The sequence below is a fragment of the Geotrypetes seraphini genome, chromosome 16 (genome assembly GCF_902459505.1).
Source record: "Geotrypetes seraphini chromosome 16, aGeoSer1.1, whole genome shotgun sequence".
Lineage (NCBI taxonomy): Eukaryota > Metazoa > Chordata > Amphibia > Gymnophiona > Dermophiidae > Geotrypetes > Geotrypetes seraphini.
In genome coordinates this window covers 36,155,539-36,180,794 of record NC_047099.1, presented here as the reverse complement: position 1 = coordinate 36,180,794, position 25,256 = coordinate 36,155,539, and the positions used below count along the sequence as shown (strand labels likewise).

Genomic DNA, 25,256 nt, shown 5'->3' with positions numbered 1-25,256 from the left:
ATGTTAAATATTGTCGATTACAATCTTTTCATAAGATGTGGGACATTTCTTTACAATGGCGAGAATCTGCCTCTTTATCTTTTTCAGGTATTCTTTGCAGTTGTATCATTTTTCCTTTATATGCTTATCTGTATGCTTTTCTGGGTAATATTGTAGAGGGGGGGGATCTCTATTTTGGGGAAGGTGGGATATGGATGTTTTTGTACTGTTGTAACATTCTTACTGTGTTGTTTGCTTGTTGGAATATATGCTGTTTTGGTTTCTTTTTGTAAAATGCAAAATAAAATATATTTTAAAAAAAATTGATGTTAATTGGCCACCTTCTGTATAACTAATGACAAGTTACAGATCCCTAACAGCAGATCAGTAATTTCATGTTTTGAGTTCTTTCAGTACCCTAGCTTAGGGCAGTGTTCTTCAACCGCTGGTCCGTGGATCGGTGTCGGTCTGCAGAAATTTCCTGCCTGTTCACAGGGCCAGCATGTGCATCGGGCCCGAGACTATGTTCTTCAGCCGCCAGTCCGCGGTGCGATCAATGCGGCGTTATCTTCGGGCCGGCTCCCTCTTCCTCGGTGCTGCTGTGCACAAAGCCACGGGCAGCGGCTCCTACGTGCGTCCTGCGCCTGAACTGGAATCCTTCTCTCTGATGTCGCAGCGTCAGAGGGATGAGGTGCGGGACACGCGAGGAGCCGCTGCCTGCGGCTTTGTGCACTGCAGCACTGAGGAAGAGGGAGCTGGCCCGAAGATAACTCCGGGGGCAGCATAAAATGGCAGGCAGGAGCAGGGCAGAAGGTAAGGCACAGCATGGAGGGAGGGAGACAACAAAGGTGGGAATGATTTTAGTTTTAAATTTAATGATTGAATTGTGTCACTTCTGCAAATTTACATCTGCTGTCTGTATTTTGCATTGTTCAGGAAGAAATGCATTTGTTTCTTTTCCTCTGGGGTTGTACTGCATGCAGAGTCTTGAATCTTAGGGTTTTGTTTCTATATATTAGTACTTTTTGTTTTTGGTCCTGTATTTGCTTGGGGCTATCTGTTTTCTAGTAGGAATGAATGTTGAGAAACATACAGTGTGCTTTGTGTAGTTAAATTTTGTGGTTAACCATTATGTGTTGTTAATAAGATTATATTGTGTGTGTGTGTATATTACATTACATTACAGATTTCTATTCCGCCATTACCTTTCGGTTCAAAGCGGATTACAAAAAGAGTTATGGAAGAAGGGTTACGACGTTAGATCAGAGAAGGTTTCCAAGAGAGGGAAAAGTAGGATCTGGGGTTAGGGAGGGGATGGTAAGAGGGGGCTTAAGCTTTATCATGGTATTAAGCTTTATTAAGGGATTTCTTGAAGAGTATAGCTTTTATTTGCTTTCTGAACATCTTGTAGTCTGGGGTTGTTGTCAATAGGTTGGAGAATAAACGGAAAAAATGGTGTTACAAATAGTATTATTATGGGGGGGGGAGTCTGGGGCAGAGATGGGCGGGGTCTGGCCCACAACTTAGCCCAGTGTTCTTCAACCGCCGGTCTGCCAACCGGTGCCGGTCCACAAAATAATTCTTCTATTTCCGCCAGTCCATAAGTGTCAAAAGGTTGAAGAACACTGGCCTAGGGAACGCACAGACAGTCAACATGGGTTCAGCCATGGGAAGTCTTGCCTCACCAGTTTGCTTTGTTTCTTTGAAGGCGTGAATAAACATGTGGATAAAGATGAGCCAGTTAATGGAGTGAACCTAGATTTTCAGAAAGATTTTGATAAAGTTTCTTATGAAAAATTCCTGAAAAAATTAAAAAGTCATTGGATAGAAAGCAATGTTTTGTTGTGGATTCTTAATTGGTTATTGGGAAGAAAAGAGAAGGTAGGGGGAAACGGCCATTTTTCTCAATGGAGGAAGGTGAATAGTAGAGTGCTACAAGGTTCTCTTCTGGGACTGGTGCTTGGATTGCAAGACAAGCAAAACATTTGATTAAATTCAATACAAGTGTACCTCACAACTGAGCCGATGGATCTTCTCTCTCTCTGACGCTGGAAGAGTGTCGTTAGTGACTGTTCTAAACGAGCAAGGTCTTGCAATACGAGTACGTAGAGTATTTTGTACTAAAGTTTTGGGTTGTGGAACGAATCGTGTTGAGTTTCCATTATTTCCGATGGGGAAATTCACTTTGATATACGAGTGCTTTGGATTACAAGCATGCTTCTGGAACGAATTAAGCTCGCAAACCAAGGTTTGACTGTATTTATAAATGATTTGAATTTATTAACCGAAATATGTTAATTTGGGAAATGTACGTTGAAGATGTCGTTTGTATTAAGTTCCATATAAGAGGAAATGTTCTTATTTCTCCAGCGTTGCAGTATATGCCAGATTTGAGTTTTGGGGGGTTCCTAATTTAACTTTGCCTCTCGTTCAGTGGTGAGGGCCTGTCTGCTTTGCATGTGACTGAGTTGGCTTCTTTGCAGCGATCTGTAGGTCTCTCGTATGTTCTGTTTGTGTAGTAGGTGTTGGCTATGTTTTACCCTCTCCAGGGTTACATCATAAATTTTACCTGACCTGTGAAATACAAGCAAACTCTCTCCCTCAGTCTCAGGTTCTGCTGCAACTGTAGACACTTGGGCACATTTTTAACCCCTCAAGTGTTAAGATAATTCATGTTTTTTTTATTTTATCAGTAAAGTAATAAGTACACGTACGGAGGAGCTATTCAGCTCCATATAATCACGTCCAAAAGGAAATAAAATTCAGCCAAATATTAATTCCTGTCCACAGCTTTGAATCGTCTAAACCAGTGTTCTTCAACCACCGGTCCGTGGACCAGTGCCGGTCCACAGAAATTTCCTGCCAGTCCACAGGGCCAGCACGTGCATCAGGCCCAAAACAGTGTTCTTCAACGGCCGGTCCACGGTGCGATCGATGCGGCGTTATCTTCGAGCCAGCTCCCTCTTCCTCACTGATTCAGTGCACAAAGCCACGGGCAGTGGCTCCTAAGGGCATCCTGCGCCTGAACCGGAAGCCTTCTCTCTAACGTTGCAACGTCAGAGGGAAGGCTTCCAGATGAGGCACGGGATGCGCAAGGAGCTGCTGCTTTGTGCACTGCATCAGTGAGGAAGAGGGAGCCGGCCTGAAGATAACGGCATAAAATGGCCAGGCGGGAGCAGGCCACAAAGTAAGGCATAGCATGGAGGGAGGAAAACAACAAAGGTAGGGGGAATGATTTTATTTTTGAATTTAGTGATTGAACTATGTCAATTTTGAGAATTTACATCTGCTGTCAATGTGCTTTGTGTAGTTTAATTTTGTGGTTAACCATTATGTGTTGTTAATAAGATTATATTGTGTATCTTTGAAAAATGAATGAAAAAATAGTGTTACAATTAGTACTGTTATGGGGGCGGGGTCTGGGGTGGAGATTGGGTAGAGATGGGCGGGGTCTGGCCCACGACTTAGCCCAATGTTCTTCAACCGCCGGTCCACTGACCGAAGCTGGTCCACAGAATAATTCTTTTATTTCTGCTGGTCCATGGGTGTAAAAAGGTTGAAAAACTCTGGTCTAAACAACTATCTGAATTGTATTTGAGGTTTCTCAAGAGCGTCCTCCTCCTCCCATTGCTCTTCTGCTGGTTTGGCGTTGGGAGACTGGTTGCCTTCTTGTTTCTTGCCGCTTTAGAGCCCAGTGGGATGCAATATTCTTTTGTAGGGTGACTTCCATGTCTTATTTTCATCTGCACCCTTCTGTCGCTGTGTCATGTATGCGGGGTGTGTGAGCATCATGGGTCCCAAGTGAAAAAAAGGTTGAGAGTCGCTGCGTTGGCGCTCCAACACCATTTAGTGTCTCTGATTGAGCTCCTATAGAGGCGCCAGTCCCATGCCCCGCTCTGTCTACTTAGAAACAGTTTTTATTGGTGACCAACAATGTCTCTCGGCCACCCACAATAAAAAAAAATGGGAGACCTTAGGAGAATTAGAAAGTTTTTTGATCAACATCATTTTCGATTATTACTGCAATCGTTGTTTCTATCAGTGGTAGACTATTGTAATGTTATTTATCTGAATTGTTCAAAATCAATATTGTGTAGGATACAGACGTTACACAATACTGCAAATTAGGCTGATTTGGGGGTTTAACGAAGGGAGATAAAATTTCACCTTATTTGATGAAGCTACATTGGCTTCCTGTTGAGGCCAGAATACGGTTTGAGTTTTTCTGCTTGTTGTTTAAAATCTATCATGGAGAAGCACCGATTTTATATGACTTCCTTACTATGGGCCTGTTTTACAAAGCCACACGGTAACGGCCCCGGAGCCCATAGAGATTTAAAGGGCTTCGGGGCTGTTGCCACGTGGCTTTGTAAAACAGGCTGTATGTTTTTCCGTGGATGGTCTCCACTATTTAAGACCGAGATCTCCATTTAGATTTCCAGAAGTGAGAAGAAAGAAATATGTAAGCATGTTTACTGCTACTTTTGCTTCTCAAGCCGCAACATCATGGAAAAGCTTTCCAGCTCATGTAATTTTGTGAAGAATTATACATTTTTTTTAGGAGAGCCTTAAAAACACATTTGTTCAGTAAATGTGTGTTAAAAGCCAGACAAATATGATTTTTCTGGGTAAATAAGCAGGTAAAAAAAAAATCTAAATTGAAACGACAGTAGGTATTTTGGGGAGGTTTAGGAATGCCCAATAATCGGGCATATTTTCAACCATTACAGCTACATTTTTGTTGCATGATAGGGGGTGGAAAGCACCTCTCAGTGTAAGGAATCCTGCTGCTTCTGGGACTGAAGAGGAAGGGGGTTGTCAGTCAGGACTAGCGGCTGGAGAGAGAACAATTTTTTTTTTGGCCTGTTTGAGAGTGCCGGTTGGTCAAGGACTGATTAACAGGAATTCTGCTGTACATTATTTGACGAGTTGCGTAGACATTGGGATTTTTTTCCCTACCGACCATTTCCTGGTTGGATTTAGAAGGGTTGTCTGATTATGTCTGAGATAAGATAGTAAAGTTGTTGGAAGGAGATGCTCTCTTGCTTTCATAAGGCTTGTAGTAATTATCTGCCTGGAAAGAAATATGCCCCATACTGGAGTCCTGGAGTGGAGAATTGGGTGATCTTTTGAGGGAACATAGTATGATTAGATTAATCTTACAGATTCTGGGTATCGTATCTTGTGCAGAGAGTTACGGAAGTGCCAATATCGTATCTTACCTATTTTTTCCCCCAAATACAAACTCGTAAAGCAGGTTTTGCTCCCACCTCAGTGTCTTAAGTGTCATCTCTATGATCTCATCTTTACTCATGCTTTTTGGCATTGTAACACGGATACAAATTAATAGGTATCTGAGGAACTTATTAGGTAGACCAGACCCCGCCCATCTCTACCCAATCTCCACCTCAGACCTGGAATTCACTCCCACTATACCTAAGAGAGGAGAAGAATTTGGAAAAATTTAAGAGCCAACTTAAGAGCTTTCTTTTTAAAGATGCGTTCAATACTTAATTGAAGTGTTAATTTGCTCTTTCGTCAATTGCTCTTTTGTCTACTTTTATTTTTATCTATTTATTTGTCCTTCGATTCCTGTTGTGTTTTACCTTTGATTGTTGATTCTTTCCTATCTAAGATTGTATTTCTATCCCACCTGTCCTATTGTATTCTTGTCTTATTTTAATTAGTTCATTTTGTGATTTATCCCCTTGTTAATTATATGGTCTATTTTATGTATATTTTAGACAATTTATTTTACCAATTTGTACATCGCCTAGAATTTGGAATAGGTGTTAATCAAATAATAAAGAAACTTGAAAAAAAGTAGAAGACCTGGTTTTAAATCCATTGGGTCATTTAATTATTCTCAGCATTACAGGGTCTTAGGTAAAGGCGTTAAGTTATTCTTTAGCAAAGCATATATTGAGTGAATTGGTTGCAAGATAATCCACCCTCTTTTGGCATTGGAGGAATACATTTCACATAGTCATGTTATGGGAATCAAGAGATGCTCAACACTCCCCTAAAACAGAAAGCATTTTTGCTTGTTTTAAATAGTTATCTTTCCTTTTTATGACCCAGTTCTCAATGGATTTCAAAATAGGGCATAGCTCAATGATATAAAGGGCTTTTATGTAAATTAGAGATGGGCAGTGGGGTATCTCATTTATTAGGTTTGATATGGAATGATACCAAGGGTCATAAGAAGATCCTCAGTCTTTTTTTGCCTTTATCTGCTTCATTTTTCTAGCTATGAACTTGTCCCAAGCTTTCTTGATTTCAAATACTTTTTTTTTTTGTGTCCACCATTAGAGAATGACACGGGGACAAATGTGTTCCCGTCCCCGCAGGAACTCAATTTCCCCGCCCCCGTGAGTTTTATCGCTGTTGCTGTTCCATTCCTGTAAGCTCTGCCTTAACCACACAAGCCTCGAACACTTATGATTTTAATTGAGGCTTGTGCAGATGGGGACAGAGCTGGGCAGGAATGGGGCAGAGACAGGAAAAGAACGGGATGGGAAAATGAATTCCTGCGGGAACAAGAAAAATTTTGCCCCCATGTCATTCTCTATCCAACATCTTCATCCCATGTCTCCTCATTCCAGAGTTTCCTTTCAATTTAAAGAGACTCGCTTATGTTCATTTATGCCAAGTAAGTATTTAGTTGAAATCTTTGTTACTGATCTTGGAAGGCCTTCACATAGAATATAAAATAATAGGCCATTGGACGTGCCCCCTAAGATACAACTTTTCTGGTCTCGGGTATGGATTTTTCTCGTGTCCTTGCTGCCCTTCTTGCCTGCATGCTCCCTCCACCTTTCTCTTTATGTGGAAAGTGATCTGAGTGCCTTGCCTGGCGGTCACCGACTTTTGGTGTCTTAAGGTGCTGCTGTTTGTTGGCTGGTATATTGGCGAGTTTCTGCTATCCCCTCTCTGGGTCAATGGAAAGAGTTTCTATTTGAACTAGCTCTGCTCGAGCGTAGAGCTGTGTCTGGGAGGGCGGTGTGTGGCTGGGCAAAATTTCAGGATATCTGGGAGGTGTATTGGGACTCCCTACCCCAGAGGACGAGAAGTCTCCTTCTTAACTCTTAACTTATGTTGTTGGATGGGGGGGTCTGGAACTGATTTTATGTTGGGGGGTTTTTCTAAGGCCTATTTGGTGGAGGATGGGCTGGGGAGAGCTTCAATGGCTGAGAGGGTGTAGATGGGCTGGAGTGAACTTTGACGAAGACTTCAGTAGTTGGAACCTAAGAACAGTACCGGGCAGAGCTTTAGATTCTTGCTCAGAAATAGCTAAGAAGAAGAAAAAAAAAATTAAATTGAATCAGGTTGGGCATTCGGGTCTTTATCTGCCATCATCTACTATGTTACTATGTTTTTTATGAGAGTTTGCAGCTCACACTATTCATGGAAAGGAATCCCATTATCAGTGTTACACTTGGGGGGGGGGGGGTGTTGGGTTAGGGGGGAGTTTTGGGGGTTCTAGGTTACAAATCAAAAACTTGGATTATCCCAGGATAAGCAGGCTATTCTCTACATGCTTATGTATATGTTCTGTCGTTTTGTTCTTTATAATAGTTTCTACCATTTTGCCCGGCATCGACGTCAGACTTGCCGGTCTATAATTATCCAGATCACCTCTGGAACACTTTAAAAAATTTGTGTCATGTTGGCCACCCTCCAGTCTTCCGGTACTATGCTGGATTTTAAAGAAAAATGACAAATTATTAACAAGTATTACAATGTTATCAGTACTCTGGGAAGTATACTGTCTGGTCCGGGTAATTTGCTAATGTTCAGTTTGTCAGATTGACCCATTCCATCTTCCAGTGTTACAGAAATTTGTTTGAGTTTCTCTGGTTCATCAAAATTGAATACCATTTCTGCCACCGGTAACTCCTCCCCACATCTTCCTCGGTGAAGACCGAGGCAAAGAATTAATTGAATTCTCTGCTATGGCCTTGTCTTTCCTGAGAGAGCCCCTTTTATCTAGTGGTCAAACTGATTCTCTTCGTGGCTTCTTGCTTTTCCTTCTTTTCAAGGTCTCTCTTCGCCTTCCTTATTAGCGCCTTGTGGTTTTTACAATTGATTTCAGTCGGATCCTTCTGCCACTTTCTGAAGGATTCCTTCACCTCACTCGTTAACCACGCCGACTGCCGTTTGGTCTTCTTTCCTCCTTTTTAATACATGGAATATATGTTGTAGGCTGGCCTTCCAGGATGGTATTTTTAGATAACATCCAAGCCTTATGTATATTTTGGACCTTTGCAGCTGCTCCTCTAACTTTCTTTTTTACCATAATCTTGTTTTTAAGTTAAATGTTGTATTGGATTTCCTGTGTGAACTTATTGCAAGGATTATATCAAATGTTATGATCACTGTTCTCAAGTGGCCCCAGCACCATTACCTCCTTCACCAAATCATGCACTCCACTAAGGATTAGGTCTAGAATTGCTTCACCTCTTGTCGGATCCTGAATCTGCTGCGCCATAATTTTAACTCCCTAGCATACCCTAATGTTACATTTACCCAATCAATATTGGGGTAGTTGAAATCAATAAATCCCTCACACTACATTCTCCGTATAATCACCAAAACCCCTCTCATAAGCCTATCCTAACAAGACAAAAAAAGCCAAGCCAAAACGGCAAAAATAACAAAGTGGAGGAAAAAACCTCAGGTTTATCTGCATGGATTAAAAAAAAACCTTCCACTTTGTAAAATATCATATACACATCATCCATCCAGCGCTGTAATAAGAAGTCAAGAAAAGGTTGGATAAGTTCCTACTGGAACAGAACATACGCAGGTAAGGCTAGACTCAAATAGGTCACTGGTCTTTGACCTAAGGGCCGCCGTGTGAGCAGCGGCAAGTCTTATGTTCTTAAGGGACATGATCGAAACATTCAAGATATTGAAGGGAATTGATTTAGTAGAGAAAGAGAGATTGTTCACCCTCTCCAAGGTGAAGAGAATGAGAAGGCACTTGCTAAAGTTAAAAGGGGATAGATTCCATACAAACGTAAGGAAGTTCTTCTTCATCCAGAGAATGGTAGAAATCTGGAACGCTCTTCCAGAAGCTGTTATAGGGGAAAACACCCTCCAGGGATTCAAGACAAAGTTAGACAAGTTCCTGCCGGTAAAGCTAGACTCAAATAGGGCACTGGTCTTTGACCTAAGGGCCACATGCTTGAACGGACTGCTGGGCACGATGGACCCCTTGTCTGACCCAGCAGCGGCAAATCTTATGTTCTTATGTACCCTGCAATCTTCCACCCCCTCGAGCAGTACTTATGGGCAAGAAGACTATTCTACAACAGTGGAGGTTGCACCTGATTGCCCTGCTTAAGATGGAACGCATCCAAATAAAGACTTTGGATTCTGTGCCTGGCAAATGCTTTCGGCGTACTTGGAATTCCTTCTCTCCGGCTGTGAAGAGCAGAATATTGAACTTAGAAGTTTTCACTAAGTTGTTAGAAGCTTTGTGACATGCAAGTGATTTCTTCTCTCCCTCTTTGTCTAGCATTGTCTCTTTGTCTTCTTCCTTTCCCCCCCTTCCTGGGGGTTGGGGTGGGTGGTGGTAGAGGGTTTTCGCCGGTTTGTTTTTGAGCAAAACATTTTGAGCCTCTGTATCTTCAGTATTTGGTTTTTTTCTGTTTGGATTGGTCATTTTGTTGACCGCTGTTTATGTTTGCTCAATAAAAATTGATTCAAACACAAGTCCCATCAAAGGATATTCTTTGAATCAGTTCCATTATAATAGTCACACAATTCAATTCAAAATACAGTGTTGAGATCACAGTTAATATATTATAGCAGGGAACAAAAGAAAGCAACAGGGGGGACGCTTAGCTGCACGTTTCATAACACATAGAAACATGATGGCAGATAAAGGCCAAATGGCCCATCCAGTCTGCCCATCCGCAGTAACCATTATCTCTTCCTCTCTCCGAGAGATCCCAAGTGACTATCCCAGGGTTTCTTGAATTCAGTCTCTGTCTCTACCACCTCTCCTGGGAGACTATTCTATAAAAAAATATTTCCTTGGATCACTCCTGAGCCTATCACCTCTTAACTTCATCCTATGCCTTCTCATTCCAGAGGTTCCTTTCAAATGAGAGGGACTCGACTCTTGCGCATTTACGCCACGTAGGTATTTAAACGTTTCTATCATATCTCCCCTCTCACGCTTTTCCTCCAAAGTATACAGATTGAGATCTTTAAGTCTGTCTCCATACGCCTTATGACAAAGACCACATATGCCAGACCATCAATTTCATAATCTTCTCTTGTGCGCTGCCGTGTCCCACCAACCCGAGAGGTAGTCCCTGTTTTACCACACGGTGCATCAGGGATTCGTCTTCATCCTTGCAATCGGGAACCCATCAGTTCAGATGCCGCTGGAGGATCAGTATAAAAAAGAAGAGACTAGCACCAACCACTCCTCGTGCCGCAATTCATCAGTCCATGGGTAGAGAAATAACAAACTGTTTCCACTTCTCACAAATCTTCCGCCAGTCAGCTTCAATTGATCTTATACTGAAGGAAACTGTCCGTTTAAATCTTAGCAGAGAATTATTTAGAACGAGTCCCGCTCATCGTAACGTATCAGCTGATCAACGACAAAAACCAGCACATTATCAAAGACGACTGATCAATCGATCTGCAGAATTTCATCAAAGGTTCCGCAATCGGCATCCAGGTAAACAGTCCACTCAAATGTTGTAAGAATTCAGATATTCGAAGAATGAAACTGTTTTTAACAGTGTCTTCAGCCATACTAAACTCGCGTTCAATTAGCTGCAGACTTCCATTCCACTTTACCATTCAACAATTTTTTTTATTGATATCGCAGATATAAAACAGGCACAATAAAAGAACATGGTAGGTGTCATCACTGAGTAATACAGGAGTTTACCCCCCACCATCACAAAACAATAGTACAATACAAGTACACAAGATGGTCACAGCAAATATTTTTTTTCAAAAAGGAGACCCATCAGGAATCTACCAAAGCACCACCGAAAAAAACAGAGGGGGGAAAAAAAGGAAAGTGGAGGGTGACATAGAATAAACAGGGATTGCTCCCCTCTCCCCCCCCCCCCCAGTGGCAGCCAAACCCCATTCCCCAACTCAGGGCTTCACAGAAAATTAAGAATAAAGCTACGAGACCTCATTTAGAATATTGTGTACAATTTTGGAGGCCGCACCTTCAAAAAGATATAAAAAGGATGGAGTTTATCCAGAGGAAGGCTACTAAAATGGTGTGTGGTCTTCGTGATAAGGCATATGGGGACAGACTTAAAGATCTCAATCTGTATACTTTGGAGAAACTGTGGGAGAGACGTTTAAATACCTATGTGGCGTAAATGCGCACGAGTCGAGTCTCATTTGAAAGGAAGCTCTGGAATGAGAGGGCATAGGATGAAGTTAAGAGTGATCTAAGGAAATATTTTTTTACAGAAAGGGTGGTAGATGCATGGAACAGTCTCCCAGAAGAAGTGGTGGAGACAGACCGTGTCCGAATTCAAAAAGGCCTGGGATAGACACGTGGAATCTCTTGGAGAGAGAAAGATAATGGTTACTGTGGGTGGGCAGACTGGATAGGCCATTTGGCCTTTATCTGCCATTATATTTCTATAGCTAAATTCTCCATATTTTAAGAAAAAATTGTTTCTGTCTAAAGGAATCATGCATAAGGGCATGAAGACGATTATGTCAAGCCCAAAAGGAGGGTGGGGGAACAACAAAGTCCAAACCCCCCAAATGACCTTTTTAGCCAACAGGCCAGCCTTCCAAACAAATAATTTATTAGAATGAGCGTCTTAAGTGGAAAACCTCATATTTATCCAAAAGAAATCCCACCGGTGAAAAAGAGAACCTGACCCAGCAAACTTTCCAAATACCGAACCGCACATCTCTCACTGGTTGCAGGCAGTTTTCCAAAACCACACACTGAAGTTCAGAAAAATCACGATGTTGCTCCAAGGAGGGCAGTGCCTGTTTTTGCATTTGTAATATCACTGTCCTTTCTCCTAGTATCCAGATTTTGGGAATTTTGGGTGCATAGTTTGAGCTGCGGTGGGTTTGGATGTCTCTGGTTTCTAAGTTTGGTATTCTTGCACTTGACCCAGACCATGGGGAAAGCTGGCATGGCAGAGGTCTGTTGATCAGTAAGCAAGCTTTCTTTTGCTGGTCACTTAAGCTTTTGTCTTTCTGTTTGATTCCCAGGGTCTGGCAGTCCTGCTCACCATGGGTGATATGAAGACCCCTGACTTTGACGACCTCCTGGCAGCCTTTGACATTCCTGACATAGTTACCAATGAGGCCATGCCCCCAGGCCACGAGGAAACAGACGGGCATGCCAAACAGCCCCATGGAGAACCTGTGTCATCAGAGCACATCATCCCACATGCTGATATCACCACAGTCAGCGTTATAGTCAAGCACACCATCTGCCCCGAGCAACATGAGTCTGACGGCCACAGCCTGGGGGCCCGCTTACTCCAGAATGGATTCAGTAGTGCGGATGCAGCAAAACCTCCCTGCGCCCGGCCTGTGGAAGCACCAACACTCGCCAGAGAGAACTGGAATCTCAAAGAGAAGGGAAGCAAATCCTTGGATGTCTACCCACACTTCAGTGCTGAGGAACCTGCAGTCCATCTGATCGACCAGCCGGCTATATGCAGGCCCAGAGAAAAATGTCTGCTTGTGCCACCCCCTACAGCTTTTAATCTGTCCCCACCTCAGTCTGTGGACTCGGGGGATTCAACAGAGGAAAGCAAAGGAGCCCTCTCTCCTGGGCTGTCACAGCAATTTGACAGTAAAGATGGCCTGGACAGTGGAGCACAGTTGGCCGGGTCTTCTCTAGAAAAGAGAGGAAGATTGGATGCCAGAGAGCCGGAATTCGTGAGCAGCCCAGCAGACATGAGTTCATCTCCCAGGGAGAGCCCTAAAAGATGCATAAAATCTGAAACGACGCCATCTTCTCCTCCTAGTTCTCCAATGTCGTCTTGGCCTATGTTAGATCAGAACCAGGAGCCCAGTACTGCTAGCCTTCCTGAAGTGAAAAGCTCTCCCAAGAGCCCAGTGGAAGAATTCCAGTCTACACCAAGTCTGAGACCCCCTGCTTCCCCAAAGGAGTCTTGCACCAACCCCCCAAAAGAGCTGCAGGCAGTGAAAGAGGAGCCTCCGGACAGCCCAGTCAGTGTATGCAGTGAGAGTGAGGATGAGAACAGTAATAGCTCGTCGTGCCCGCTTAAGGTGCGCATTAAAACCGTTAAGACGACATCTGGCAGCATTACAAGAACTGTGACCAGAGTTCCAACGGACCCTGATCCAGAGGCTTCCAGAGCAAATTCGGAAGCGACTTCTCCTCCGGAAGCTGCCGGTGATCCCGGCACAGTGACTGCTGCAGTGAAGCAGGAAGAGGATGCTGGAGCAACTCCGCAGAAGAAACCTGACCTTTCAAATGCCCCAAAGGTAGAAGGGCCTCAGATTGTCAGCTTGCAGTTGGGCAACGGAGCCAAGATCAAAGGAACCATATTGCCCGTGTCAACCATCCAGAACGCCAGCAGTGCCATGCTGATGGCCGCCAGTGTGGCGCAGCAGAAGGCCGTGGTGTTGCCAGCTAGTCAGGTGGTGGCCAAGAGCATCATCAGTCTGGTGCCGCAACCTCTTCCAAAGACGGTCAGCAGAACAAGCGTAACTATCGTGACTAACAGCACTACCACCAGCACCACGATCGCCAGCCCTAAAAGTAACGCCACTGTGGTCATGGTGCCAGCGCAGAAGCCGCTGCCAGCTGTTGCAGGGACCGTTATCTCCAGGACGCAGTCCAGTTTAGTGGAGGCCTTCAACAAAATCCTTAACAGTAAGAACCTCTTGCCAACTTACAAGCCGAACCTGAGCCCTCCCGCCGAGTCCCGCCTTAGCCTCCCGCTCTTTGGCTACCGCTGTCTGGAATGTGGCGACGCTTTCTCTCTGGAAAAGAGCCTGGCCCGGCATTACGATCGGCGCAGCATGCGAATTGAGGTGACCTGCAACCACTGCACCAAACGGCTGGTGTTTTTCAACAAGTGCAGCCTGCTCCTCCACGCCCGGGAGCACAAGGACAAAGGCCTGGTCATGCAGTGCTCCCACCTGGTCATGAGGCCCATCGCCCTAGATCAGATGATCGGCCAGCCAGACATCACTCCTTTAGTCTCTCTGGCTGCTTTGCCTGCTGCAAAGATAGCCCCTCCAGCTACAGATGCGGTGACAGTGGCGAATGGGAGCCAGGACTCTGCCATTCTTCCCCTAAGTAGCGGCAGTGAACAGTCAAACTACTCCACCTTCCGATGCCAGGAGTGTAAGGAGCAGTGCAAGAATAAAGCTGGACTGGCAACGCACTTCCAGCTGCTGGGAGCAACAGGAACAGTAGCGAGCACAGTAGGTATAGACTCGAGTCCCTGCACTGAGGCGAGCGGGCTGTCTTTCTGTGTCCAGTATATGCAGCCTGCAGCTCCTGCTGAGGCCACGGCAAGCTCCAGGTTTCATTCTCAATGGTCACTGTGGTCTTTCAGATGAGTTTGCCTGAATTAGATCGGGAACATCCCAGGGCTTCGGGCATAAATATGGGTGGGGGCCCTCAAAATCCACCAGCTGTGGAGTGGCACGGGGAGCCAAGGCCCTTAACGTGAAATGTTCCGAGGTTCTTGGCCTAGTCAGTTCCAGGGAAGACAGCACTGAATTCATGGCCGTGTGAGGCTCTTGAATAAGCAGTACACTGGGGAAGAGGAGAGGCTCCGGATGACTGTCTACAGGACGTGCCTCTCGTGAAGAGAGACACGTCTGGTAAGCAATCTCCCGATGCCGACATCTCTTCTCTCCAGCGCAGGTCCTTCTCTCGGCTCAAGGCCCATTTGAAGGGCCTTTGCGCATGCGCTGACGTCGGGTGCCTCAAGCCAGGGACACTAGGTTTAGTGTGCCCCGGCTCGAAAAAGTTTGCGAGACACTGCCTTAATATAACAACCCACTAGGGGCACCCGACACTCTTCCGAGTGCTTATAGCCTGTTGTGAAAGGCTTCACTTTGCATGGCTGGAGAATGTACATGGCTGTGTTATTGCTCCTTAGCGTCTCTGTGCTGTCTTTGCCCCCCAGGTCTGTACCCTCTGTCCTATGATGATGCCTAATCGCTGCAGTTTTAACGCCCACCATCGGATGCACAAGCACCGTCCGCCTCATGTCTGTCCTGAATGCGGGGGCATTTTCCGCATGGCCAACTTCCAAAGCCACCTGAAAGAGGCCTGTCTGCACTTCTCCCGAAGGGTTGGTTATAGGTAACTACAGGGAATGCCTTGTGATTGGATTGGCTCTGACAGGGGTGTCAGATAAGCAGAGACTGCTGAGTGAGTACCCGTAGTGAGAGTCAGTGTGATATCAAGGTGGGGAAGGGAGGCAGAGCAAAGCCTTGGCCATAATTTTCCTTAGTGTGTTTCACTGACCCCCCACTTCCTAGCTGCTCTACCTTTCATGCCGTGTGTGTCTTGTCTTTCTCTCTCTCTCTTCCCAGGTGTCCAAGTTGTGCTGTTGTGTTTGGTGGAGTGAATTCCATCAAATCTCATATCCAAGCTTCGCATTGTGAGGTGTTCCATAAATGTCCCATTTGCCCCATGGCTTTCAAATCTGCACCCAGTGCCCACGGCCATGTGTACACCCAGCACCCAGGCTTCAGTAACCAGCAGTCCAAGTGAGTGTTCATGGGAATCCTTCCTATCTTCTTTCGCTCTTTACTGTGATCTGATTAAAACAAGGGAAGGAATGAAGGTTGGAGCACAGGTTTGGGTGGTAAGTGCTGTACACTGCCATATGCAGAGTCTTTGCTTTCATCTGCCACTCAGGTCTTTGGCTTTTGGAGTCAATGGCCATCGCTCAAGAGTGACACCTAGTGGCCAGAGTAATGCCCAAGACGGCAGGATTCTGTGGAAGGAGCCCTGGGCCACGGACCCTAGCCTGAGATTCTCAGAGCAGGAATGCTGAGGGGTGAATGGATATAAAAGAGAGCCATTAGCTCAGGTTTTCAGGATATCTCCTGAAAACCTGATCACATCCCACCAAAGCCTGGAAACACAAAGGAGTAGGTGGGAGGAAACTGCCTCTCCGTGCCCCCTCCTAACCCCAAACCTCCAAAAGCAACAGATTTTCCCTGTTTGTTTGTTTTTTAATTCTTTATTCAGTTTTAACTCTTGCAACAAGTGTACAAAATTCAATCAGATAAGTCGTACAAATCACTTGACATCCCCACATTAAATATAGTCCTATGTAATAAAAAGGTGTCCAAGGTGTCTAATCATTAGAATATGCAATCAATGGCCCCCAAATCTTTTTGAAACTATTATAATTTCCTTGCTGTATAGCAAGCACTCTCTCCATTTTATAAATATGACAGACTGAATTCCACCAAAAGGTATAATTAAGTTGAGTATAATCCTTCTAATTTCCAGTAATATGTTGAATGGCAACCCCCGTCAGTATTAACAAAAGTTTATTGTTATTTGCTGAAATTTGACTCTTGAATCTCATAGACGTTCCAAATAAAATAGTATCGTAGGATAGGGCAACATGATTTTCTAACAGTGAATTAATTTGGGACCTGTTTGTTTTTATTTTTAAATAATCTTTAAAAGGAAGCTGAATGGGCATTATTTCAATAGTTTTAAAGAAAAACCGTTGTGGGTTAGACTGCATCTGGAAGGTTTGTGAACTGATTGCGACGACCTCTTCTTTGTCTATTTCAGAATGATCTATAAGTGCGCGATGTGTGACACCGTCTTTACCCACAAGCCTCTGCTGTCTTCGCACTTTGACCAGCACCTGATCAGCCAGCGGGTTAGCGTCTTCAAGTGCCCCGATTGCCCTCTGCTCTTTGCTCAGAAGCGCACCATGCTGGAGCATTTGAAGGTAAAGAGGTGGGGGGAGTTGTCTTAAGGTTTTTCAATCCAGGAGGCTGAAGATGTATTTCTGGAAGCTCAGCTGCAATTCTTAAAAGCCTCTTAAAAGTCCACTTCCTTATCTGGCTGTATTGTTCTGAACAAGTGGGTGTTACGCCCTCCTACCAACAGATGGCGGTAGAGAAAACTGATCTCTTTTTTTGTGTGTGTGTATCAATAGATTTTTATTGAATTTAAAGTACATAAAAGCGAAAGGCATAAGAAAAAACATGAAAATGGTAATGTTCAAAATAATCATACTCCCTCCTTCCTCAACCTTGACAAAATGACAGAAAATAAAGATCTTTTCTAGTGAACTCAATGGTAAAACCTGCTGATGCTCAGTAGAAAATGCCAGTATTTTTTTCTGCCTATTACAGATGGCTGTTTTGTTGAGGATGGGATGGGGAGGGCTTCAATGGCTGAGTTGGTGTAGATAGGCTGGAATGAGCTTTGACGGAGACTTCAGTAGTTGGAACCTAAGCACAATACCGGGCAGAGCTTTGGATTCTTGCCCAGAAATGGCAAAGAAGAAAAAAAATCATTTTTTTAGATTGAATCAGGTTGGGCAGACTGGATGGACCATTCGGGTCGTTATCTACTTTGTTACTTTGGTAGGGGGTCCAGACTATCTCTGCTGGGTGAGGGTGAGCCTAATGGCAGCGCTCAAGTGCCCAGTTCTGACTGGACCAGTCACGCTTCTTAGCATCAACTGGATGAAGCTTTGGTGTGGACCTGCCAGAGGTGCAGGTCCTAATCTCCTGTACACCCTGATTGGGTGTTTTTTTTTTCCTAAGTTCTGCAAATTGGCTGTGCCTGGTTTAGCTTTATTCCTTTGTACAAGGGTTAAAGTTAACTGAGATTAATACAAAAAAAAAAGCATACCTCTTGCTGCACTGGCCATGCCTGTTGCCAGATACTGTTCTAGTTTCAAGTTTACTAAACGATGTACAATTTAAATTTAAAAAGGGTACATTTCGATATAAAATATAGTCACAAAGAGAACAAAAAAAAAGCACAGATTGACTGGTACAAGAGGAGAGGAGGGGAAGAAATAAGCGGCCTATGCATCGATTTTGCAAACTAGTCTAGTGGGCGTGGCTTTCTTAAATGGGGCGGCCTATACATCATTCCCCCCCCCCTCGCTTAAATACCTCCCTCGCCGGTAAATACCTCCTGGATGGCCGCGCCTACCTCCTCCAAACACGCTGTGCAGGGCAGGATCGATGTTTGCGATCTCAAGCCTCGCCCTTCCTGATTGACTGCCGTTGCAAGAATTGACGGCAGCCAATCAGGAAGGAGACGAGGCTTGAGATCGCAAACATTGCTCCTGCCCTGCACAGCATATTTTTCTCCCCCCCACTCAGTAGTTCTCCTTGGGTACATCCACATGACAAAGAAGGTGAAATTTATGTCTCTCTTGATCATTTTCTTTCCTTCGTTGGCTGTACCATTTTGATACCTGCCTTTGGAAGACTAAGGCCCGGGTGCTTTGCTCTTTGGTATCTATCTATCTACATTTTGGGTTTTTAAAGCTGTAAAGATAATCATTGAAATTCTTGCATATGCAGGTTAGTGAGTGCCATGGATGTGGTGCTATGCTCACTTTATGATCATTGCAGCTAAGGTGGTTGATGGGGTGTGTTTTGGTAGATGTATACTGAGCACCAGCAGGTTATACTGGTGAGTTCACAAGAAAAGAGTTTTTCTCTACCTCCGTCTGCTGGCAGGAGGGGGTAACACCCCACTTGTTCAGAATAGTAGGGCCAACTAAAGGAAAGGAAATATCGGGTAAGACAATTTCATCGTGTCTGCAGGTCTGAGAGGGTTGTGTCTCTGTCCTCTAGTTCAAGGTATGTGAACACATGTCTCTTACAGACCACCCACAACCTAGCCCAGGAAAAGGAGGAGGCCCCTAAGCAGCCTGATGTCTTACCAGCTAAGGAGGAACTCGCTGAAAACCCCGTCTCAAAGGCTTCTGAAGATGAGGCTTCATCCTCCTCCTCAGAGGACCCTCCTAGTTCCCCAGAGCCTCCAAAGAAGGGGAAGAGTGCGGCCCAGCGGAAGGTGGGAGGCAAGAAGCTGAGAAGCAGCTGCTGGAAGTGTGGTATCTGCCACTCCTGGTTTCCTGAGCGTGATGAATATGTCATACACATGAAGAGAACACATGGCAAGGTGAGGAGGAGATTCCATGCTGGTAGGGGTGGGAAGGTATTTGTGCAGGGGTCATGCTGGCTGATTGCTTTATTCTAAAAATATTTCAACCTTGTGTGTTTTGCAGTCGGTGAAGAAGTTCCCGTGTCGTCTCTGTGAACGCTCCTTTTGCTCTGCTCCTAGCCTACGAAGACACGTGCGTGTGAACCACGAAGGCATTAAGCGTGTCTACCCCTGCAAGTACGGACTCGAGAGGATGGGGTGTATTGTCATACAAGGCAATAGGCGTCTCTCCCTCACAGATAGACACCGTGTTAGGTCATGCCTATAGAAATATCCACAAGATCGTTGGGGGCTGTAGGTGGCAGAGCTCTGGGTGACATGGCTTTGGAAAGCACATCCACTGTTGCAGAATTAGGAGTGGGAAGGGGAGGGGGGGAACATGGTCTCCAGTCATCAGCCTAGCAGGAGAAAGGCACTATGCTATCACACCCTCTGTTGAAATCTGTGTAATGTATATAATGTGTGCACGTAGCTTATTCCCCCATCTCCTAAATCTTTCCTGTTTATTCCTGGTCTTTGTGATCTCTCACTCCTCATCCATGTTTTAGGTATTGCACGGAGGGTAAACGCACCTTCAGCAGTCGCTTAATCCTAGAGAAGCACATTCAGGTCCGGCATGGGATTAAGGGCCCCGACCAAGCAAAGAGCGAGGAGGTCCTCGTTACCAGGAACGGAGGGACAGCAAGCTCACAGGTACAGCTCCAAGCTACAGCAGAATGTGTGAAATATAGAACTGGAAATCTCTGTGTTATGTACATGAAATTGAGATTATCCTAGCATTCCCGTCTTGGGCAGGACTTGCTTTCGATATAGCAAAGAATCTGTATGCAGTTAATGTGATTGCAGGAACGAGTTTAAGAGATGATTGGTTTAATTCATTTTATATCTCGTTGCTCCGAACGGCTTACAGATATAATTACAGAACAAGTTTATGATATAAGGTTGTGTATCCTAATTTGAATCAAACTAGGGATCTAGTGCAAACAATTAGATTTTCCAGGTTATCATTTGCAAAGTTATCCTTGGCATGTTTTTTCAATGGACACCTGGAATGCGCTTCCAGGAGAGGTGATAGGACAGAGTACAATAATGGGTTTCAAAAAGGGCTTGGATGACTTCTTGAAGGAGAAAGGGATTACAGGGTATAGATAGAGGGTACTATACAGGGTACTTCAGGATTAGGGCATAAACAATTCAGGTGGAGGGAACTTACAGGTCAAGGACCTGGAGGGCCACCGCGGGAGCAGGCTGCTGGGCGCGATGGACCCCTGGTCTGGCCCAGCAGAGGCAATACTTATGTTCTTAATACAAGTTTTTAACCTAATGTGACACTCATTGAGATCTAGTACCAATATACATTTCTCTGCAGTCCATTGTCATGGGCAGGTAACGGCTGTTTCTTCTTTTCTGTGTACTGGAGCCTACTAGAAATGTGATAATGTAAGGATTCTCTGGATTCTGTACATGTGGTGATTTATCCGCATATTTACAGCTTTGAGCACCTTCCTATAGAGGCAGAGCCCTGGCGCACACACCACTATTTTCTCTGCAAGCGAACTGTACAGAGGGGTTCTAATCTGCTCTGCTTAGTTTTTTTGTTTCCAGTTTGTTTTTTTTTTCTGAAGCTTTGGTGCCCCGATTCTCTGCCAGCTCTAAGCAGGGCACGTCTTCAGGTGGACCTTCAGGTGGGTCAGCTTGCTGTATTTTCTTCTGGGCTTGGGGTCCATTCCACTGGGAGCCAGCTCGCCTTCTCTCAGTGGTTTGAGCACAGGTTGTGGGAACCCTGAGGGTATCAGGGCACCGGCTGCATGTTTACCCGCCTCCCGTTGTGTTCCGAGGTCCCTGGGGGTGGGGTAGGTGGGTGGAGACTGGTCCATATGACTTGCAGCCCGAAGATTCCGTGGTCTGAAGGAGTTCCAGGAAGTATCTAAAGAAGAAAAGTCCTTTCCTCCTTAAAGCTGCAGGCAGGCACTAATGGAAAATCACAATTTGAGGGTTCTTGGGGTTAGAGTTCAGGTCTCCCACCTCCAAAACCCCTATTTCCATGTTTTTGCAATTTTTAAAAAGTAAATCTTATGGTAAACTCATACATGGGTGTATTGAAGCGACTTGGCTACAAACGAATAGAAAAAAGTGAAAGAGCCACTAAGCTAAGTAAAATTGAAGAAGATTCATTGTTTTCCAAGTCGTGTGAATATGGAAGACTTAAAATAGATGTAGGGTTAGATACTATATCATCTAACACTGTGGAAACTTTGATAAGCAAATGTTTATCATAAGATTTACATCATCAGCTTCTTTAAAAGATTGAGTTTGAGAATGATCATGAAACTTATTTATTATAAAGAGTTATGAAATCAGCCCTCCTAAAAAGAGATAAATAAGTTTTTAAAAATAGTTATTGAGGAATTTAAAAAAAATAGTAAAAGGAAAGAAAAAGTTAAAAATAAAAAATTATATAGGTTTCAGAAAAGTTAGAATGGTATAACATGAGTGGGGAGAAGGTAGCCTAGGATTGAAATAGTGAAGTGTGCTGCTATCCAAATACATAATAATGCGATCACTAATTCTGAGGCTACTTATCCACCTATAGTATAAGAAAGCGATAAACGAGTTTAGAGAGTTACAGGAAAAGATAGGGGGTGGATGATATAGTATATTAGCTTTGTTTCAATGAAATTTATATATTTGTAGTGGAAAATACATTGAAAGTATATTAATTTGTAGTTGTTCCCTTAATGTTAGTGCCAGTTCTCTATGGCTATGTTTCAATTATAATGATGATTTCTTCTAATTCTTGTTTTTTAAATTACAGAGCAGACCAGAATTGCTTGTTTTTTTGTGGGGAGTTTTCCTGTCCCCCCTCCTCTTTGTCTTTTGTTCCAGGGGAGCTCAATTGCTTTGGGACTACACTGAAGTGTGTGCTCGTGCTCTGCCTCTATAGGGGAGGTGCTGCAAGCTGCCAGTTCATGGGAAAGGGATAAATCACCAAAAGCACAGAATCCGTAGTAGATTAACTGAAAGAAGATTATCTAGGTAAGAACCTAATCTTTCATTATTTCTCATCGTTCCATTGATCAGCCCAGAAATTGTGGGTTAATGTTCATTGCTTTCAGTCAAAATAATGGGAGTATAATCTCCAAACAATTCACGCTTCACAGATGCATACTAGACGTCTTAATATAGAGAATTGATTTATCAAAAAATAAAAATATTTCATTAAGTAAATGTGCTTAGTGAAAAGCTAACAAGCAGACTCCACCAGCTCAGACTTTATGACATCAGAGCACCTCTCATTCATAGTTCTTCATTTGTAGTGCTATTCCACAACAGGATAAGCAAGAGCGTGTTTCTAACAAATACTTGCAAAGATGTTAGCAAATAGATATGATGAAAAAACTGTACGTGTTACTCTTCCTCCTGAAGAAGCGACTAATAGGAGCAACATCAGAGAAGCTCCACATCAAACAGGCGTTGCATCCAGAACCCACTGACGAACCAACTGCTTTAAGACGCATTATGTTGGCGGTTCTGGATGCAATGCCTGTTTGATGTGGAGCTTCTCTGATGTTTAAAAAACACGTACAGTGTTGGGGAAGATTGTGAAATAAACTTCTTGAACATCGAAGAACTTGTGGACTATTGTATGGATTTAAATTTATTTTTTGGTAGGGTTTAAAAAAACTTTTTTCTTGAACTATCGCATATCACTGGGGAACAAGTCCAGCATGTTGAGGAGCTGGAGTATTGAAAGCAGCAGACATAGTAAAAAACCCAGCCATTGAAAGATAAGGAAAACATTTTTCATCATATCTATTTGCTAACATCTTTGCAAGTATTTGTTAGAAACATCCTCTTGCTTATCCTGTTGTGGAATAGCACTATAAATGAAGAACTATGAATGAGAGGTAGGCAGCAAGGGTGCTCTGATGTTATAAAGCCTTGAGCTGGTGGAGTCTGCTGCTCCTATACCTAAAGCTTGTTGGCTTTTAATCTTCATTGGCCATAACTTCTAGACTGAGTTGTTGAGACTAAAGGAAAGAAAATTATCAGGTAAGACATAATTTTTCCTTGATTGAATGTTAATGTTTTGCCCTCAGGTGCCCCAGAAGAAGCGGAAGCTGTCAGGTGAAGAAGCCGAGTCATGCAGCGAGGAGCCGGATAGCACCACCCCACCATCCAAAACACCCAAGGGTGACAACACAAAGGCACCGTTCCGATGTTGGAAGTGTGGCTACATCAGTGGCAGCTGGGCGGACTTCCAAGAGCACATCCCTCAACACCGCACTGACGAGAGCTCCCACCAGTGCCGCAAGTGTGGCCTCTGTTTCACCTCCCCCGGCTCACTCAGCCGCCACCGCTTCATCACCCACAAAATGAAAGGGACTGGAGAGGAGGAGGAAACGGAGCCCAGGACGCTGCATGATGAGGAGCCCCCTGAGGGTAAGCTCTCTTGTAAGGTTTGTGGCAAGGCCTTTGATAATCAGCTGAACCTAAAAACCCATTTCCGAACCCACGGGATGGCCTTTATTAAACAGAGACAAAGTGTGGGCCTGGACAACTGAGGTCAGCTGCTAGGGAGAGGTAGTTTCAAGCTCCACCAGTATACGAGCTGTGAAAACCCAAGACTCTGTAAGAGCCAGGTAGGCCTGAGATGCATGTGTGCTTTCTCAGCTGCTTGATGCCACTAAGTATGATCACCTAGTTTTAGAAACACCTATTTGCCTGGAGCTTCAAGGTAGCAAGAAGGGTCTCACAACCTGTTCTGCACATGAATGAAACTGGGGGGCTGTATATTTAACTTTCACTGAAGATGAGAACATGCCCTGGCTCAGTCCTCTCCTGTTGTACAGAAGTAAAGCAGCAGGTCTGAAACTGATCTACTGGGTTTGGATGTATTGGATGTAATGTCTGACTTCTGGTTCCTGATCATTAGGAAGGAGCGAATCCTTACATTCTGTATTTTTCTGTGAGATCTCTTTGTAAAAAGAGAGAAAATACTAACTCGTTCTAGTAAATTACTAAACTGTCTTTTGGACTGAAGGAACAAAACTTTATTAAAAGAGTAAAACATTTTAACTTCTGTGCCTTTCTTCTTTCAATATTTCCTCCCTAAGAGGCTTGCAGATGGGGATGGATTTTGGGGGGCTGCTCCGCTATGCATGTCTCTTAAATTGTGAACCATGTACTGAAAAACAGCAGCCATGATAAGTTCTAGTTAAGTTTTTTTTATATTTTTGCAAAGTCTTCAGAATGTGCCTATCACCAGCCCGGCATCTTCATCAGACTTGCTTTTATATTCTGTGCAAATTGTGTTACTTGTTATCTTTTCTTTCAAACAACTTAATATAACTTAAAAATGCTCAAGGAAGGATTCAATAAATGATCAGGAAAATAGTGCAACTTAGCCACGATTTTCATGTAACCCTTGGCGTAACTTTATAGGACTCTCAGCGGCACCACTTAGAACTCCATAAAATCTCATTGCTCTAAGTTTTAGGAGTCAGCTCGTCATCGGGTCCTTATTACAAAATCTACCCTAGCCAGAGACCACATGATTCAAGCTAAGTATATGCTTAAAACATAAAAATAAAATTAGAAAGTTAAACAAAAGATTAAATAGTTGTTTGAGATTTTGTAATAAGGACCCGATGACGAGCTGACACGTAAAAACTTAGAGCAATGAGATTTTATGGAGTTCTAAGTGGTGTCGCTGAGAGTCCTATAAAGTTACGCCAAGGGTTACATGAAAATCGTGGCTAAGTTGCACTATTTTCCTGATCATTTATTTTGTGAACTTTGGTACCCTTGTTAAAAACCAGGGATCTCAAAGTCCCTCCTTGAGGGCCGCAATCCAGTCGGGTTTTCAGGATTTCCCCAATGAATCTGCATTGAAAGCAGTGAATGCACATAGATCTCATGCATATTCATTGGGGAAATCCTGAAAACCCGACTGGATTGCGGCCCTCAAGGAGGGACTTTGAGACCCCTGTTAAAAACTATATGATATACCTAGTGTTTATTTACATGATCCAAGAAAGTAGCCAAACATTTTTGGGTTACTTAGCTTCCACAATGCTACCTGTCA

The 25,256-nt window shown here is 43.9% G+C and overlaps 1 protein-coding gene across 1 annotated transcript in view; it reads left to right on the top strand.

Moving 5' to 3' along the window:
- ZNF687 (zinc finger protein 687) overlaps nucleotides 1-24,495 on the top strand; it is a 35,527-nt gene extending 11,032 nt beyond the window's left edge. Inside the window, exons 2-9 of the mRNA XM_033924643.1 lie at nucleotides 12,211-14,409; nucleotides 15,123-15,301; nucleotides 15,535-15,711; nucleotides 16,760-16,922; nucleotides 18,830-19,126; nucleotides 19,233-19,345; nucleotides 19,717-19,861; nucleotides 23,269-24,495. Coding sequence (XP_033780534.1) covers nucleotides 12,232-14,409; nucleotides 15,123-15,301; nucleotides 15,535-15,711; nucleotides 16,760-16,922; nucleotides 18,830-19,126; nucleotides 19,233-19,345; nucleotides 19,717-19,861; nucleotides 23,269-23,733 — 3,717 coding nt within the window. The 5' untranslated portion in view covers nucleotides 12,211-12,231 and the 3' untranslated portion in view covers nucleotides 23,734-24,495. The remainder of the gene's footprint in view (nucleotides 1-12,210; nucleotides 14,410-15,122; nucleotides 15,302-15,534; nucleotides 15,712-16,759; nucleotides 16,923-18,829; nucleotides 19,127-19,232; nucleotides 19,346-19,716; nucleotides 19,862-23,268) is intronic.
- Nucleotides 24,496-25,256: the final 761 nt, after the last annotated feature.